Source organism: Oryctolagus cuniculus, chromosome 15 (assembly GCF_964237555.1).
Source record: "Oryctolagus cuniculus chromosome 15, mOryCun1.1, whole genome shotgun sequence".
In the NCBI taxonomy this organism is placed as follows: domain Eukaryota; kingdom Metazoa; phylum Chordata; class Mammalia; order Lagomorpha; family Leporidae; genus Oryctolagus; species Oryctolagus cuniculus.
This window is the reverse complement of record NC_091446.1, coordinates 42,796,576-42,814,931: the sequence shown is the minus strand read 5'-3', so window position 1 is coordinate 42,814,931 and position 18,356 is coordinate 42,796,576. Positions and strand designations below refer to the sequence as shown.

Genomic DNA, 18,356 nt, shown 5'->3' with positions numbered 1-18,356 from the left:
AGCTGTAGCGTTGAGCCCTGGTCAGATTTCCAGAGCATGGATTTTTGTGTCTCTTTTCGGGTGTATTCCGCCCAGGGTGTGTTCAGCTAGACGGAACTCGTGCCTGGTTGCAAGTGTCAAGGCACTGATTGGTTTCGTAGTGCATGTATGTGGTCTCTTCCTAAGGGCCATTGTCCGTTAATGCCGAATACTGTACACTGTTGATGGATTAGTGGGCTCGATAATCCGGTCTTGTAGGTGAACGAAAAAGTAGACGCTTGGAGATTGAGCATATTTCGATTCAATCTTGTTAGGCCCTAGATCAAGGGTATAGATCAGATTAAAATGAAAATTAGTGTTCCGCGTCCGCATATTGCATCAGAATCGCGCAGTGATTTGTTTTTAGTTTCTAGGGTTGCATTGGTAGATTCTTTTAAAAATGTGAATTGTGGACTGATTGGTGTAAGTTTAGAAGCAAAACCATTTTCAGTATATGTGGTGTGTGTGGGGAGGGCAAAAGTAGGTTTGTATGTGTAAATGAAGTTAATTACAGCTTGCAACTGCACTTAGAAGTTTTGTAGTTTGAAATCAGTAGTGCCACAGTGCACCTTATAAGGTTCGATTCACTAAATCTTTGTTCAGTTAGCCGTTTTCTCTCCTAGTGGGTGATGTAGAATCCGGAGTAAAATTTGCATTTCCAGTAGCGTTTTATGTTGAATGCTCTTTTCATGATGGAATGGAGACTGAGTAGTTCTTGATCCCAGATGATAATGTGCAGGTTCAAGGGTAATGTGTGTAGCAAGTAGTAGTTGCAGAGATTAAACCTCAGTTCTCACTTGAAATGTAAGTATTACTGTGATGCCAGAATTAGTACTCACCTTCTTCAGGTTTCAGGTCCTCTGACACCTTTTGGGTATCCGTTAATTCTACTCTGATTTACGTGCAATGTCAGATATAATCTACCAGCTAATATCCAGAAATGGTACCAAGAGCGATTACTGCAGCTCCAGATTGTAGGTGTGTTAGCTTCTTTTTTCATACGGTGGATTGAATGTACTGAGTCAGCTTGTTGAATAAGACAGAAACCCAAGAATTTCAACGATGTGTAGTTTTGGTTGTTTAAAAGTTAGGCCTTTGTACTTCAAAAGTTAGTGGTTATAGAAAAGCATTAGTATTTTTTGCAGTTTCAAGTGCAACACCTTGGTTTTGATCAAGGATGGGAATAGAGCCCTCCTTTTTTTTTTTTTTTTTTTTTTTTTTGCAGAATGGAAAGTATTGACAGGAATTGAGAGTTATTGGTAGACCAGGAGTGTCTAAGATGTGTGAAAACAATTCAGTTACTGGTCTGAGGTGAGTGAAGCATTTAAGCTCTGTCAAGGCCTCTGTTAAAGACCAAAAATTTGGTGATGTAAATTTTAGCAGCGGACAATGTTTAATGTAATTGCATAAGTTTTTATAGGGTATTCTTGATAAAAATCATTCCTTAGGAAATAGCAGTATATGTTTTGTTTAAAAGTAGAGCTACACTAAAGTGTCCACATGCTCTGCTAAAAATTGTGGGGAAGATTTTTTTTAAGAAAATGTTTTGTATTGAAAGATTTCATTCCTTGGGATTGTATCACCTGCACATAATTCTGCCAAAATTTTTGTTTCAAGTGAAGATAAGACTTAACTGTAGAAGTAGCGTCACAAAACTTAGTTTTCTATTAAGTTAGAGACAAAATTTTAAAAGAGTGGAAATTTTGGAGTCTGAATTAATTGAAAAAACATCACCAAGGCTGAACTTGATCCTCTTGCCTGGAAGATAATTATGGAATTTTTTTTCTTTTTTTTTTCATAAGCAGCTTATTATTAATGTGAATTAATGACTATCTTCTAGATGTATAAGGATCAAACTAATATTTTTTAAAAACCTCCAGTCAAAAAAATTACTAGAGTGCTCTCTGGTAGACAGATTTCTTTCAGCATTCAAAGTATGTTTATGCTGTTTTACTTTTCTTATTTGATTTAAAATTGTAACAGTTGCAAAACCTTAAAATTACTTTCCCAGGTTCTTTTATGTGATCCATGAAGTGATCGGTAGTTTCTCCTTTAATTTCAGAGTACCAGGACCTCTACACATGATGTTTATTTAACTTAGAAGTTTCTCTAAAACTATGCTTTTAGAGAATGCATAAAAAGCAGTATCAAAAATTACATCAAATGACTAATAAAACTTAATTTCCAGAGTTGTGGTTTTATTGAGCCAAATGTTAATGACGAAAAAAAGTCAGTAGGGAACGTCAGTCAAGTCCTCGCTTTTTTGTTTGTTGCATTTCCTATAATTCTGATATACCACATCACTTTGGTTCTCTTGCTTTCGCTTTAGTGTTTTCTGTTTTGTGTATGTGTTTGTGTGGAGTGTGGAATTAAATGGTCATTGAAACATTCGTAGCAGGTTGAACTATCTGTTTCATCAGCTATCCTGTTAAAAGTTAAGTTAAATTCCTTTATGAAGGTAGTGATTAGAGTATTTTTATCTGATAAAGGTTAATGCTCAAGAGATTTCTTAGAGGAAGATTGAAGAAGATAGGACAATTTTAAGGTATTTTTGCAAAATTGAATTCTAAAAACTTGGGTTTTATTCTTAATAGTGTTAGCCTGGAAAGCAGTGGTAAATGTGAGGCTGTAAAAATTTGGTGTCATCTGGAAACTTTAGATTTCTGTTGTATTTTTATAGTTTAATAGATTTGCATCTTTCCAGATACTAATCTTCATAGGCAATATTTTTAACTTGTACAGAGTATAATGACTATTGAAGTTAGTGATAATATCTACTAAGGTAAGTGATTATTGAAGTTAAAAATGAGGTTTTAAGATTATATTCTCAGTCTTTATTTTGTGTTGTTTTATATCTGCTAAACTGTATTTCTTTCCAGAAAAATGTGACTGTACCACCTAATTGCTGTATAATTTGTCAACTTCATTTTCTATAAAGCTTACTCAAGAGTAAAGCACATCTGAAAGGAGTAGTTTATAGTGTATGTGACTCTTAGTATAAAAGAGGAATTACTTAGCTATTCATTGTAAAAGTTTGTACAACAGTATAGTAATCAGTGTAGATTTATGTATGTTGCTTATATTATATGATTTGAGAAAATATGTTGAGTTATAACCACTTTAATTTTTAGACTTAGTTTTATACTAGTAGGAAAAGATGCATTTGTATGTATTACCTTTAAAATTTTTATTTTAATAAAATGAGGAAAGGTGGTGATATTAAATTTATATGGAGCAGTTTATCTGCCTTTTCATAATAACGACATATGTAATCTTCTTAAGTGTTAAGGAGTTACTTTTAGGAAGTTAAAAAGTCTTTGATTCTTATTTTCAAATCTTTTCATTTTAAAATTTACCCCCTTTTGCTATTTGTTCATTGGTTGGTAATACTTTTTAAGAATTTTAATGCCACTTCGGAAGTAATCACATCATTTCAGTGACTTTTAATGGAGATGAATTCATTATGGGAAAATCAGTTCAGAGTTTCAGTATTAATTCACTTTCAGTAAACTTTCTATTAAAATATTAGTCTTTTTAATCCCAATCTTTTTATAAGACAAAAGTGGAGTTCATGTTTTTACACTAATGTATGTCAGTTAAGTTAGTGGAGGGAGATTTAGCAGTGTGAATGCACATGACAGTTTTAGACTTTCTTGAGATGTTAAGCCTCTGCCATACTACAAGGATTTAGCTTCTGGAAGATAATATATTGTTAACATAGCTTAAGAAATTTATTTGATATCTTTTTTTCTGTAGATGCCATTGGTTTAAAAAGCAGTTCTACTGTTTTGCTACATAGAACTCATTACTCCTTACTTTACTTGTTTTCTTCCCGTTTCTGTTTTTGTCCCTCTTTTTGTTTTTAGGTAAGTTTGATCTTCTAAGTCACCATTGGATAATTCATTTTGTGGCTCTAACCCATTAAGAAAAGATGGTTGGGTTTTCTTCTGAAGATACTGACTTAGGATATTTATATCAACTTAGGAGATTTAGGTCAAAAGTATTTCTGTAACTATTTGGTTTTTACAATTGTTTTTTCTTTGATAGTTTTCAAATTAATGCACTTGCCACCAGAAATACCAATAATGTTGAGGTTAGACTAAATAAGTTGGTTAAAAATTTGCTGATATCCGTAATTCTTTTTTATAGGCCATATTTCTGCCATATTTATTCTTTGCTCCATGATTAAAAGTATTTTGGTCTGTGAATAATGGTTCTCTTTGTAAGTATTGAATATATGCCTTCACTAATATAAAAAAAACTTTCATTTGTCAGGAAAGGTGCATTACCATATTGGTTTTAAGTATTTAAATACCTTTCCTCTAATTTTTTGAATCTTCTTCATTGGTGGCAAAAGAAGCAGTTTCGTTCTTTTAAAACAGTTTGCACTGGAATAAAAAAGACTATTGGTAAATATTAATATACTAAGAGTAAACATAATTTAGAGGTAAATTACGTTTGGATGATGTTTTAATTTAGTTCATTTCAGTTAAGACAGACTTCACTTTCAGCAGTTGACATTAGGATATTGGTAGACATATCTTTGAGGTATTAGGTTTACACTTACTAGCAGTATTGAGAATAATGAGAGTTAGATGTTGTGACTACTTGTCAGCAAGAGAATACTTCTGAGCTATACATATTATGTGGAAAAGAAAGTTGTTTATTGTATTTTAAGTAATTATACAGTTATTGCCCATAGCGAAGACTTCAAATATGAGCAGGAATCTAATTTAGAAGTGTTTGAATTCTGTGGTATATGTAAATAAATGCAAAGTTAGCAAACCCTGTGTCTTAATACTCTAGATAATTAGTTTTCTCTTCTTTAAATAAGAGATTAATATGGAGGATACTGTTTTATGATTTTTTAAATATGGTTAAATGTATTTTAGGCTAAAGAATTGAGTCTCACTTCTAACTACACTTTAAATGTATACATTGTTTCATTTTAGATTTTAGGCAGGCAGTGTGGGCTCTGGAGGCAAATTACCAATGTTGTAATCCTGGCTCTGCCACTTAGTAGCTAGATGACTTTTGAGTAAGTCACTTAACCTTTCTCAATATATTTTATCTATAAAATGGAGATGATTATTGGTACCTACACATAAAGCTTATCTTGAAGAATAAATGACATAATGTAAGTAATTCACTTAGCATAGTACCTGCCACATTGTAAATAATTAAATGGCAGCTCTTGCTCTTAAAAATTATTATTTCAAATTAGCCTGTGTAGAGAAATTATTTGTATTTTTGTTTGTAGGATGAGAAGAAGTAATTGCACCTGAAGTTATGAATCGCTCTACATCTGTCCAAGATAAAAGTGAGATGCCTGAGCTTTTCTGTCTCCCACCCCCAATAACATGAAAACAGTGCTTTGCCAGGCTTATTTTGTCCGTGTTGTAAAATTTATTCAGCATTTTGGCATAATTTATGAAAGGTATTGCAGACTTGAGTTGAAACTTTTTTTTCTTTTAATTACTGTAAAAGAATTAGCATATATCTTTCTCAGTTTTAGATGTTAGTTGTTAAACAGGTTCAAGATTTGAGTGCTTTTAGATTATAGGAGCATTCCTAAAAATAAATAAAAATAGAGATATTCCTTTAGGAGCTCTGGCTATTAACATGTCTGTGATGTTGCTGTATTGTCACAGTGTAAAGCTGTGCTCATTTAAAGTGTTGACCAAAGAAAAATAAATCATAATAACCAAAAAAATTTGCTTTAAAATATTAAAGTAAGTTAAAAACTTCCTATTATAGTGTAAAAAAGTAGGATTTTGAAAGTAAAAATGAATTATATTAAATATTCTCTAGTGTTCAGTGTGGTCAGTTTAAACATTTTTATTGACTGTAATCTCTATCTCAAATGAGATAAAAATATGTATGATACATCTAAGAGTTATGTAAACTTTTAAATCAATAGTATAATTTTTAGCAGTTCCCTTTAAGTTCAACGTTGTGGGAGAGTTGTGCAGTTCTGAATGCTAAGTCACATTTGTTACAGTAAGGTTTACATTTAATAAAATCTGTAATACATTAATATGGGAGTTTAAATTTAGTGTTAAACCTGCTATTCTGTCCTATTTTCACATTTGGTCCAGATTTGCAATATAATTTAGGCCCTAGAAATGGGAAGAAGGCACTGAAGGACTTTTTTCTTCATAAACTGTGTTGTCAAGGATGGGGAAAGATAGAATGAGCTTATGATCTGCCCAGTAAAGCCTATTACACATGCAGAAGGATCATTTTTCCCCCCTTTGCCTGCATAAGTATTGGCTTCTCAGCTGTAAGGCACTGTCCTCGATGGTGAAGCCCTTGATTTTCAGTGAGTTTTTTTGCTTGTTTGTTTTGTATTTCAGAATGAATGGCAGTCTCTAATTATATATGTAACTGTTTGATTATATGACTCTTACGTATTTTGTTGTATGTTTTGTAAACTAGCTGTATTTTGCTCTCAGTCTAGGTTGTAGAATTGTGCATTTTGATATCTGAGAATAGCTGTGTTTTCCAAATCAATCTGTATCTGTCTCTTTTGCATGCATCTATTTTTTGCTTTGTATGATTACCTAAATCTTACCTTATTGTGGTAGTATTAAAGCCCTTCAGAATAGCTTCAACTGCTATATCCTTTAAGTTTTGTAGATGTACAGGCTGAAGTACAATAAAGCCCTTTCTTTTCAGTAGTGATTGCAAAGATTATACTTTGCTAATGCTATATGTTTAACATTTTCAATCTTCTGAAGAGGATCTATTTATTTAAGGTATTGTGAATTGTACTGTGTTTTGAATCAGATTTTTTAAAATGAGAAGTAATCTTTAGCTGATTAATATAATTTATATATTGAAAGTTGCAAGCCACTTTTTTGCTGTGAGATAAATGCAAGATTTATTTTCCATGTAAAATTTTCTCACTCTTGAATTACATATCTTTTTGAGTTACTCTGAACTGATTGAAGATGAAGTAGAATTGAGAACCTCTTCAAATATGAAATTTGGGGGATACTTTGTTCTTTTTCTTCAGTGTGTAAGTTATAAATTACTCTGCTTCTGAGATAAAAGTGAGATGCCTGAGCTTTTCTGTCTCCCACCCCCAATAACATGAAAACAGTGCTTTGCCAGGCTTATTTTGTCCGTGTTGTAAAATTTATTCAGCATTTTGGCATAATTTATGAAAGGTATTGCAGGTTTGAGTTCAAAACTTTTTTTTTCTTTGTAATTACTTTAAGAGTTAGCATATATCTTATTTGTTTACTGTTTTTTGATTAACCAAATCCTTTCTTAATCATTAGCTGATTTGATTTTGCAAAGAACAATGGAAGCAACCTAAGGCATGCATTGCAGGTATTACTTTCCTCACTATTTTGCAGTTTAAGAATTACAGTTCCTACAGAATCATCAGTAACCTGTTAAAGATTAGTAGAAGATTGAGTCCAGTTAAGGGTGCAGGGTTTTTTGGGCACCTAGTGCATTATTTTTTCGCAGTTACATCAATGGTTCTCAAACTTCCGTGTGTGCCAGAATATACTGGAGGACTTGCTCTATTCCCAGAGTTTCGAATTTAATAGGTCTGAGTTGGGGTCTGAGAATTTGTATTTCTGACAAGTTCACAGATGATGCTGGTGCTCTGGAGATCGCACTTTGAGAAAAATCTGCATTGCATTTTCTGCCATCAAGCAAACCCTAAATATGTTATACTCTTTTAGATTAATGCATTAGCTCATTTCATAGCTGAAAACTCTCAGTAGCTCAACTTAGAAAACATCCTGATTTTAAGATGAGGCAGCAAGTTTAGAAAAGCAGCATGGTGGAAAGAAAGGAACAGATATGAAGTCACCAAGACTTAAAATCTAGCTTAAATTTCTGCTCAGCCACTCCTCAGTTCTGTTTTAAAAGACACACTACTTAACCTTAGTGAATCCCAGCTTCACATCTCTAATGTGGGGTAAAACTCCTTAACTCACAGGAGGTTTTTAGAAAAGGTTTGTATTTGCAAGTATAGATTAGGTATCTTCAGAGTATGGGTTGCCAGGTTTGGACGATCCCCTCTCTTGTCTTCTGGGACTTTTGGCAATGTCTTGAGGCATTTTGGTGGTCATAACGAGGGTGACAGGGCATGCTCTTGGCATCTGGTTAGTTGAGTCTGGGATGCTGGGAAACATGCTGCAATGCATGGAACTCCTCCCTCCCACTCCCAACAAAGAATTATCTGGTCCCAAATACTCTATACAGTGTCTGATACATAACAAGTACTGTTTTTGATCAGAGTAATTTTGCCCTTAGGTTGTGATATTTAAGAAGGTCAAATTGCTGATAATTGATGGAGCTAGGCCTAATGTCTAGGTTTTCTGACTGCTGCTTGGCCAGTGTTCTTTATAATAAGAACTTTGTCCAGAAAAGGTATCCCTGGTAACAGAAAAGGTTTATTTGAAAAGGGCTCATGTGTTCTTTGGCTGATTGTGAAAGTGTTGCTTTGAACCTCTGCTAGAAAAGGTTGGAAATGTTTTCAATAAACATTTGTAAGCATAATGTACTGTATGTGATATTCCAGAGAATGTTATGCAGAACTGCTAACAGAATGATATGCTTTATTAAAGAGAAAGCAATTAAAGATTTATGTCAGTAGTTTTTCTTAAAGTAGTATTTTTTCCTGTAATTATGTAAAGGAGTTGGGAGTTACTTGGCTCCAGATATACTTGGATGCTGTTTAGTGCATTCTTTAATCTTACACTTTTTTATTCTACAGCTACTTTTGTTATAGTCAGATTTGGTGAAGTTAAATGTACTGATGTAAAATGGCAAATTTCTGACAAGTTATAAAAACTTACTAAATCTTCTCAGATAAAAAGTAGGACTAAAGTTCCCTGATGCCTGTGTTACATTCTTTTCTAGGCCTTAAATTTGCTGTCAGCCTAGTGAATTAAAGTATTTATCTAAAGTGAAAACTTGTATTAATGTGAAATTTTTAGGGAACAGTTGGAATGCAGTTTTAGGTTAGTTTAGAGATGGGAGGCTGCCAAGGGAATAGCTTTAGTGCATTCTAAATTTTTTGTTTTGTTTTGTTTTTAGGGCAGACAAGCATAATTATGAAAGTGTTCTAGGAATAGATTGCTTGCTATCATTTTTTTCTTTTTGCTTGATTTTACAGTTTATTTTGCCTCTCATTTTACACATGGAGAATGAAATGTCAAAGCCTTATTTTTAAAATTCTTATGAAAATTAGGTTTTGACTGAGTATTGTGATTCTTTTTGAAATTGCAAGAGATATTCAGATATATTGATAAATATTTTAAAACTGGGATGGCTTTTCATATGGTAGCTTCAGATTTATTAAGAAAAGCAAATTGTACCCATTGCTCAAATTTTATTGAAAAAGGCTTATGGTATTTACCTTAGTATATGAATAAAGAACTCTATTTGCTTACTGGACTTAAGAAACATGACTAAGAATTTAAAAAAATCATCCAGTGGCCTACTTAGCTAAAACTTCTTGTGTTCCTGTTAGCTTCCAGTTTTGTTTATATTCATGTATTTTATAATCTTGTTCCTGGTGAACTGAATTGGTGTGTGTTTTTTTTGTTTGTTTGTTTTGTTTGTTTGTTTTTTTTTTTTTTTGGTAAAGCATACTTTTCATATTGCTTCATTAATTGCCTTATTTATTTTAAATGGAGAAATCATCAGAAAAATGTATTATTTTCATGTTATGAATTAAGCTTGTTTGCATTTTGGCTTTTTTTCTCTTTATTTTTTATTTTTTTCTTTAGAGTGGATTTAAGAGGACAAGTTATTAGGGATAATTTTATTGATATTGATTTACAAAAATTATAATCAGTTACACAAAAAGAGCTAAAATATTGGAGCTTTGTTTTGTATATTAACTTATAGGAAATCTGCATATTTAAAATTACTCAAAGCATATTTCACTTAAGTAAGACAAAATTAGACTTGTTGAAATATTTTTGATCTAAAATAATAGATGCTTTGAACTCTTAATTTCTTTTCCTGTTGTAGGAATGTTAGGCTGCATTGTAATCAAAGTGGATATAGAAATAATTTGGAAAAACTCATCACATCATTTTTATACTACAGTGATGATAATTCTATTGCTTTCCTTTGTTAATCAGAAAGGGATATTGGCTTTGTAATGATGCTACTGCTCCCTGAAGCATAATTTGAATGATATGGTTTATATTTGCCTAGTTGCCTAGGTAATTGATGTGATATTAATTGATCAAGATTTGCTGTGCATTCACATTTAAAATCAATGCTAGCTTTGTGGTCAGAAAATTGCATTTGTTAGTCATTTGTCAGAATTTTATTTCTTATTTTTCTTAACATTTTTAATTATTTTACTAAAGCAGAAATAATCTTAGCATTATTGGCAATATAATTCTTTATCAGTGAAGTATATTTTTATTAGTTAAGATAGTTAAAAAATTAAAATATTGGGGTAGAAACATATTCTTATCTTTTTAAAAACCTGATTGCTTTTTAAGGGTAACATTTTTCCTAATGAGATAAAATTGTTTCGACTTTTAAGGAAATTTGATATAGGTTTGGTAGGTAACTCCTTGGATGTTAATGAAAACATAGTGATAACAAAAATGTTTTGGGTGTGAGTGTATGCAAGTATGTTGTTTTTATAACCTTAAGAAGCAATCTAGCATTTGAATAGCTTCCATGGATTAGTTAGTAGGAAGCTTATGTAAAATAAATTAGTATACTGAAAGCTTGGTACAGTTTCTTCTATCTAGGTCGTGGTCAAGACTCTGCAATACCATAAAATTTGCTAAGGTGCTAGCTATTAAGGCTATTTGGATTCTTTTTATACTGAAAAGGTCACACAGATTGTGATTATTGTGTACTGTCCAAGAACTAAGGCCTGCCATCTGTTATTCAGATGTAGGAAAAAGTTAAGATAATTTAGTGATATAAGTGATTTTGACACCTTGGTTTTTGGTATCATCTAATTATGACTTTTTAAGACTGATACCAGATTTTAAGCTTTTACAAAACGAGGCTTAATGGTTTATGCTAGTGTTTATCTGCTGAAATAAAAAGATACTGGTTCAGAACTAAAGGTGATGTAGTAGAAGACTGACTTGTCATTGGAAACATCATGTTTTAACTTGAGATATTAAATTACACAAGATTTTGATATTTTTAAAGTATAGTATTCCTGGCAAGCTTACTTACATAGGAATTCATTTTTGAAACAGGGAATTAGTTTTGTAAGAATTCCTTAAACATTTACTTAAATTTTTCAAGTTCTCTGCCTTCTTCTCCTACAACTTAATTCTTGTCTGTCTGCAAACAAGCTTTCCTGTTTAAAATTTTGTGCTGCATTTTGAACCACTATATAAATTGTTTCTGTAACTTTCTTTTCACCTTCAAGAAAATGATCTTACCAAGATGTATAGAACTCTTTAAAAAAGCATATTTGGTTTAATAGAAACTGGAATGTGATTAATTTTAATCTATTTTGTATTATTTATTATGTTGACCTTGTTTTTATTTTCTTGAGATGTTTCTCCTCATATGAAATAGTTAATATGATCAAAATCTTTTTTAGATATGCTTTTGAATTTGTGTGTCTGGAGCCTATATTTTTCGTAAAAGAAGCATCTTGTCAATTTTTAAGCTAATGCCTGTAAATTACAAATTTCAAGCTAATGCCTGTGAAAAAAGTAGATTATTTCAATAGCATCAGTTTATAGACTTTGTTCAGTACTGAATTGTGTGTCATGAAAAGAATGATATCCTTTTGGACTATTTTTGAATGGACAGATATGTATGCACAGGTTATCTCATACTTAAGTGAGGCATACAAATAGATGAGATTTTTATCCAAATATTAGAATATTAAAAGCCATTACTTATTTTGTTTACTTAATAATATTTAAAAGGTATGAGATAGTTCTTGTTTTATTTTGATTCTTGTCTCATCTAACTATTGGTCTTTCTGTGTTTGTTTACTAAACTTTATATTTTTTAAAAGCTCATTTACTAAATTTTTGGTATATTCTTTGAGTATAGAGATCATACAATAAATCATGATCAGTAATTTTGTTTTTTTCCCCATTTGCAATAATTGAACTCAAATTAGTATGGTATCCTCTCACATTTATAGATAGCTTACTAAAATTAAGGTTATAATGTATGCAAATCAAGCAGTGTAGACTTACATATACCAGTATACTTTAAAATTGCATATTAAATTTTAAAATACATATTTTGCCTAGTAGTTTAGCATGTGTAATTTCTTTTTTTTTTTTTTAACTAATTTAATGAATATAAATTTCCAAAGTACAGCTTATGGATTACAATGGCTTCCCCTCCCACAACTTCCCTCCCACCCACAACCCTCCCCTTTCCCGCTCCCTCTCCCCTTCCATTCTAGCATGTGTAATTTCAGACTGTTTTGGATAATTCACTACTAAAGCAGTTGGAAAATTGATATAGTGATTTAATACCTTCATTGGAAGTAGGAATCATTATCAAAATGTTAGAACAAGAGAATTATAAAATCAGTAATATGATTCTTTTTAATTTAGTAGTGAGTGACAATATACATGGCTTCATATTTTAAAAGTCGTATATATTTCTAGCTCATATTGGTTTTTCTTGCAGGCTAAAATACTGTACTTAGGCAAAGTTGTTTTTGCCAGTTGAAAAAAAAGTAAGTTGTCTTCAAATGATTTCCTGGCTTGCAGTATAGAATGGAGACTTGCTTTTGTTAAAGCCAGATATAAAATGAAGCTTCAGATTAACAGACTTTGAAAGGTAAATTGTTGGGCCGGCGCCGCAGCTCACTAGGCTAATCCTCCGCCTAGCGGCGCCAGCACACCGGGTTCTAGTCCCGGTCGGGGCGCCGGATTCTGTCCCGGTTGCCCCTCTTCCAGGCCAGCTCTCTGCTGTGGCCAGGGAGTGCAGTGGAGGATGGCCCAGGTGCTTGGGCCCTGCACCCCATGGGAGACCAGGAGAAGCACCTGGCTCCTGGCTCCTGCCATCGGATCAGCGCGGTGTGCTGGCCGCAGCGCGCCAGCCGCGGTGGCCATTGGAGGGTGAACCAATGGCAAAGGAAGACCTTTCTCTCTGTCTCTCTCTCTCACTGTCCACTCTGCCTGTCAAAAAAAATAAAAAAAAAATAAAAAATAAAAAGGTAAATTGTTGTAGAAGCAAATTTAAAAGTTTAGCAGATTGGGCTTACTAAGAAAAAGAAAGCCCACTTGCTGCAGACATACTTGTATTACAACATTGTTTTCTTAATTCCCGAATGTAGTAATCTTTGAATATTGGCTAGTTCATGATTACATCTTCAGGATAAGTGCAGATAGAAATTTTGTAGTCTGTTATATTTTTCAGAATGCAGTTAACATTGAGTGAATTGGTGCTAAATATTACTGGGTCTTTGTTCTCAAACTACTGATATATCACGCTTCTGTATTTTACCTGTTTGAACATCTTTTTTTGCTCTAAAAATTAGTAGTAGTACATCTTTTTGCATGATTATAGAGTAACCACAACCTGAGTGTTTTAAGATTATTTCTTCTAGTAAAATAAGCAGATTGATAAAACAGAAGTTAACTTTTAAATCTTAACATTGAATATAAAGATTTGAGCTTTAAAGATACTCTTTTATGAAGTTTATGATAATTCTGGGTCAACATTTTAATTTTTACAGTCTTTCATAGGCTTTTGGTTTTGATGGAGGAGATTATTAAAGTTAGCATTTGGTTTAGTTCAAGTATATGGCAAATATAGACAAATGCATCTAATGCATGTCATTAAACTGATAATCTTTTTGAATGCTGTTATCAAAGTTATGTCCATATTTTGTTTGCTTTGTCATTAGTGGTCAGTCCTAGATAATTTTTAGTGGGAACACAACTGGAGAGAGAGAGAGAAAGAGAGAAAATGTGTATATATGTATGTATTTTAACAGTAACAGAGTTCTGAAACAGGAAACCATGCTTATCATATTCATCCAGAGACCTAGGAAGAAGGTGATTGATTGGTATACTCGTTAAAACCAGTTTGTTGGGCAACTTAAATTTTTAGAGGTTCACAGATGTAGACTTGAGCAGTTGTAGATATATAATTTCATAATTAACAGCTACCATGAAGTGGAAAATGATTGAATCAGCTAATCAGTTATCATACTTTGTTAGTATGTAAATTATACTTTGGTTTTTGACATATTACTAACATTATCAGTGACTTAAAATGCTTTCCTGAGGTTTAATTTGCTTATGTTTAATTGATCTTTAGAGTATTTTGATTCTTTAACAATTAAAATTTTTATCAGAGGGTAATCTTAGTTTATATTTCTTGAATCAGTTAAAAATTCTTGAATTTAACGAGTTCTGTTGGCAGAAATGTTATATTTGAATACCACTGGAAATTATCTTCCCATTTATTAATATTTATATATACATTGTTAATGTTGTAATCAGTGGTTTCATACTGTTTTGTGGTCTTTTGAGAAATGTTTTATCCATATGAGTATTTAATTTTAAGGCTATATAGGCAATATTTTATTAGGCTGTATTAAATTTCATAGCTTTCTTATTGTATTTTTTGGAGTGGATTTTTTTTCCTTTAGTAAATAGGATTGTTGTGAATATCTTTATAACTTCTTTTTTTGTTTGTTTTTTTCTTCGAGTATATTGCTAGAATGGGATTTCTAAAATAAAAGACATAACAGTTTTAAAGTTCTTTGTGACAGATTGCAGATTTCTTGCTAAGTGAGCCAGTTTACAGTACTGCTACTAAGAAAAATTAGCAGTTCTTGATGTTACTTTGAAGAGTATGATGTTTCCATGAGAAAGTTAGATCTAAATTTCTGTTTCACAGCAAAAATATGTGCAAATCTTTTAGTCATAGTTCATATAATATGAAAACATGAAAAAATGTGAGGTTAGGCTCATTTGAAGAAGTAAGAAACTTCGGTAGAGTTCATAGATTATTTGGCAATCAGTTTTCCTTTTGTGTTGGCACTGCTGGCAAGTAACTGAAAAGTGTTAAAAGGAAACTAAATTTTATGCTAAAGTGAATTTAAGTTCATTAAAATCTTTAAACTCCTTTTTTATTTGCAATTTGATTATAAAAAACAATGTTGACTTGCTTTGTACTAAGATGTTTAAATGAAATTTAAATAATAGGGCGTTTTAAACCCATGTAACCTCTATTAATAATAACCCATTAGTTAACAATTATAGAACCTTTTGCTGTTTTATAGATTTAAAGATTTTTCAGATATCTCATTTGGTTCTTAAAACAAGTATGAAGATGTTAAAGTGAGTGATAATATTTTATAGAAGAACAAAACAAAAATTTTTTAAAGATTTATTTATTTGAAAGGCAGAGCTGCAGAGAGAGATCTTCCATCTGCTGGTTCACTCCTCAGATGGATCAGTCGCCAGAGCCGGGCCAGGATAAAGCCAGGAGCTAGGAGCCTCGGGCCTCCTGCAGGTCTCCTACGTGGGTGCAAGAGCCCAAGGACCTGGGCAGTCCTCTGCTGCTTTCCCAGGCACATCAGCAGGGAACTGGATTGGAAGTGGAACAGTCAGCCCCAGAACAAAAATTTTAGACTCAAAGATTGAATGACTTATCTGAAGTCAAAGGCTTTAAAGTTGAAAAGCTGGAACTGGACTCTGGATGTTCTGTGTTAAGTGATAGTATTTATAAAGCGCTTAGCACTGGGGCGGACACCTAAATGTTCCTGACTATTCCTTCTTAATTTTTTTTTTTATACAGGCAATGAGAGAGAAACAGAAAGGTCTTCCTTCTGTTGGTTCACCCCCAAAATGGCTGCTATGGCCGACGTGCTGTGGCAATCTGAAGCCAAGAGCCAGGTGCTTCTTCCTGGTCTCCCATGCGGGTGTAGGGCCCAAGGACTTGGGCCATCCTCCACTGCACTCCCTGGCCACAGCAGAGAGCTGGCCTGGAAGAGAGGCAACCAGGACAGAATCCGGTGCTCCAACTGGGACTAGAACCTGAGGTGCCGGCGCCACAGGCGGAGGATTAGCCTAGTAAGCCGTAGCGCTGGCCTCCTTCTTCATTCTTAAAAACTCACTTTTTTGGAGTGCTCTTAACATTCATAGTTGAAGCTTTTGTGCCTGTGCCCCCATTTATCTTTAGAAAATAAGATTTTAAGCTGTGTTAATTTGTACAGAAAGGATTATATGCTTTATATATTAGAACAAATTGTTCTTAAATAATAAGCAATTAGCACTTTATCAACTGGAAAAGTGAAGGAACTGCTATTTCTGCTTTCTTCTCGATCTGAATCTTAAGTTTACAAACCATAGCCATCATTAGTGTTCGGCTTACTTAATAGGGAAAAATAAAATCTAGAAAGAAATAAAAAATCTTTATTATATGAAAGTCCATTGGGCCGGTGCAGTGACTTAATGCTCCATATGGGCTCTGGTTCTTGTCCTGGCTGCTCCTCTTATCCAGCTCTCTGCTATGGCCTGGGATAGCAGTGGAAGATGGCCCAGGTCCTTGGGCCCCTGCACCCACGTGGGAGACCTGGAGGGAGCTCCTGGCTCCTGGCTTCGGAATGGCGCAGCTCCAGCTGTTGCGGCCATCTGGGGAGTGAACAGTTTGGTGGAAGACCTCTCTCTCTGTCTCTACCTCTCTAACTCTTTCAAATAAATAAATCTTAAAAAAAAAAAAGTCCATGAGAATAATACTTGAAGTATAATTGGAAATGTTAATGGATATAACTGTGACATACTTGGAAAGTGTTTGTTAAATCTATTAAAATTTGTTAAGAGAAATATAAACCTTGCCGGTGCCGCAGCTCACTAGGCTAATCCTCCGCCTTGTGGCGCTGGCACACCGGGTTCTAGTCCCAATCAGGGCGCCGGATTCTGTCCCGGTTGCCCCTCTTCCAGGCCAGCTCTCTGCTGTGGCCAGGGAGTGCAGTGGAGGATGGCCCAAGTCCTTGGGCCCTGCACCCCATGGGAGACCAGGAGAAGTACCTGGCTCCTGCCATCGGATCAGCGCAGTGCGCCGGCCGCAGCGCGCCAGCCATGGCAGCCTTTGGAGGATGAACCAACGGCAAAGGAAGACCTTTCCCTCTGTCTCTCTCTCTCACTGTCCACTCTGCCTGTCAAAAAATAAAAAAAGAACCTCAAGTAGCTAGCTTATTAATAGCTAAGTTTCTTTTCCCCTCACTTGATCCTCAACTGTATGTTGTTGAAAGTACTGACAGAAGGCAGGGAAGAGGCTCCAGCAGTTCCTGAGAAATATTGAATAGTATCTATCTGCCATTCTTTTCTTATTAGTTTTACTGTATTCCTTCCCTCACTCCTAGTGCTGATTGAATGCAGTCCTCTTTATGAGCCAGGTAACTTCAGATTTGTTTTTGGTGCTTTTTGTTTGCTAATTTCTAAAGCTGAATATCACTTTCTATTTTGCCAGTCATGTATAATAAATATGTTATAGTTTCATACGGTTACTACAACTTTTAGTTAACTATAAAGATCTATAGAAATAATTTTCCTTAAAGTAATTATGGAGATCAGAAGTGGTTATTGGTTTGTGTGTAACACTAGGTTGTTTAGGGATAGGCATACTTCTATCAGTAATATTGACCACTGCAAAGAAACTTTTACAACCACTTCACTTTTAGTAGTCACCATACTTAAAGTAACATTCAGTATATATGTCAGGAACACATTCTTAATAAAGTTTAGCCAGCTATGTTTGGTTATTATTCCCTATTTGAAAATTTCATTTAAATTTCTATTATAAAACTAGACACAAATGCCAATTTGAGATAAGGGGAACACTTTATTTAGATTTCAGCTTGGAAGTTGTTTAATAAAAGATTTTGTTAGATAAAAGAGGGTATTTATGTTTCAGGGCATGATTGGATGCCTAGACCAACCAATAAAAATTTACCTAGCCTGTAAAATAGCCACATTATTTTAAGATAGATGGTTCACTTATAAATTATGGGTTAAACTGACTTTTTGAACAAACTTTAGAACTAATTACCATTTATTATTTTTTTCTGAAACACTCTGTTCTGTAGTGAGAAGTGACTGTTGCACCGCCAAAGACAAGACTAATCAAACCTGGTATATACATTTATCAAAACTCACCACCCTAAGCACTTAAGATACATGTTATTTTATTATACACAAATTATACTTCAATTAGAATAAAGAAGTAGTAGTATGTTTGCTCAGAGGTGGGAGGGAGGAAACGCTCTTCAGTGTATATCATTTCTGTGGCTGTGGTTAGCATCTAACCTGGGTAGAATAGAAAGTACCATGTATGCATTTCTTCTACCTTCTCCTTACTGCCTACTCAATATTCAGTAATAG

At 33.6% G+C, this 18,356-nt stretch overlaps 1 protein-coding gene across 16 annotated transcripts in view; it reads left to right on the top strand.

Moving 5' to 3' along the window:
- The window catches only part of PTEN (phosphatase and tensin homolog), a 153,746-nt gene that overhangs the window by 57,962 nt on the left and 77,428 nt on the right, over nucleotides 1–18,356 (top strand). The window contains exons 1-4 of one of the 16 annotated variants that reach the window (XM_070057663.1): nucleotides 73–4,240; nucleotides 5,279–5,455; nucleotides 6,117–6,340; nucleotides 7,305–7,356. The exons of 5 other annotated variants lie outside the window; for them this stretch is intronic. In XM_070057663.1, the coding sequence (XP_069913764.1) occupies nucleotides 7,346–7,356 (11 nt within the window). In that variant the 5' untranslated portion in view covers nucleotides 73–4,240; nucleotides 5,279–5,455; nucleotides 6,117–6,340; nucleotides 7,305–7,345. Of the gene's footprint in view, nucleotides 1–72; nucleotides 7,357–18,356 lie in introns of those variants that run through there. 10 more of the 16 variants (XM_070057660.1, XM_070057659.1, XM_070057658.1 and 7 more) reach the window with 10 other exon arrangements.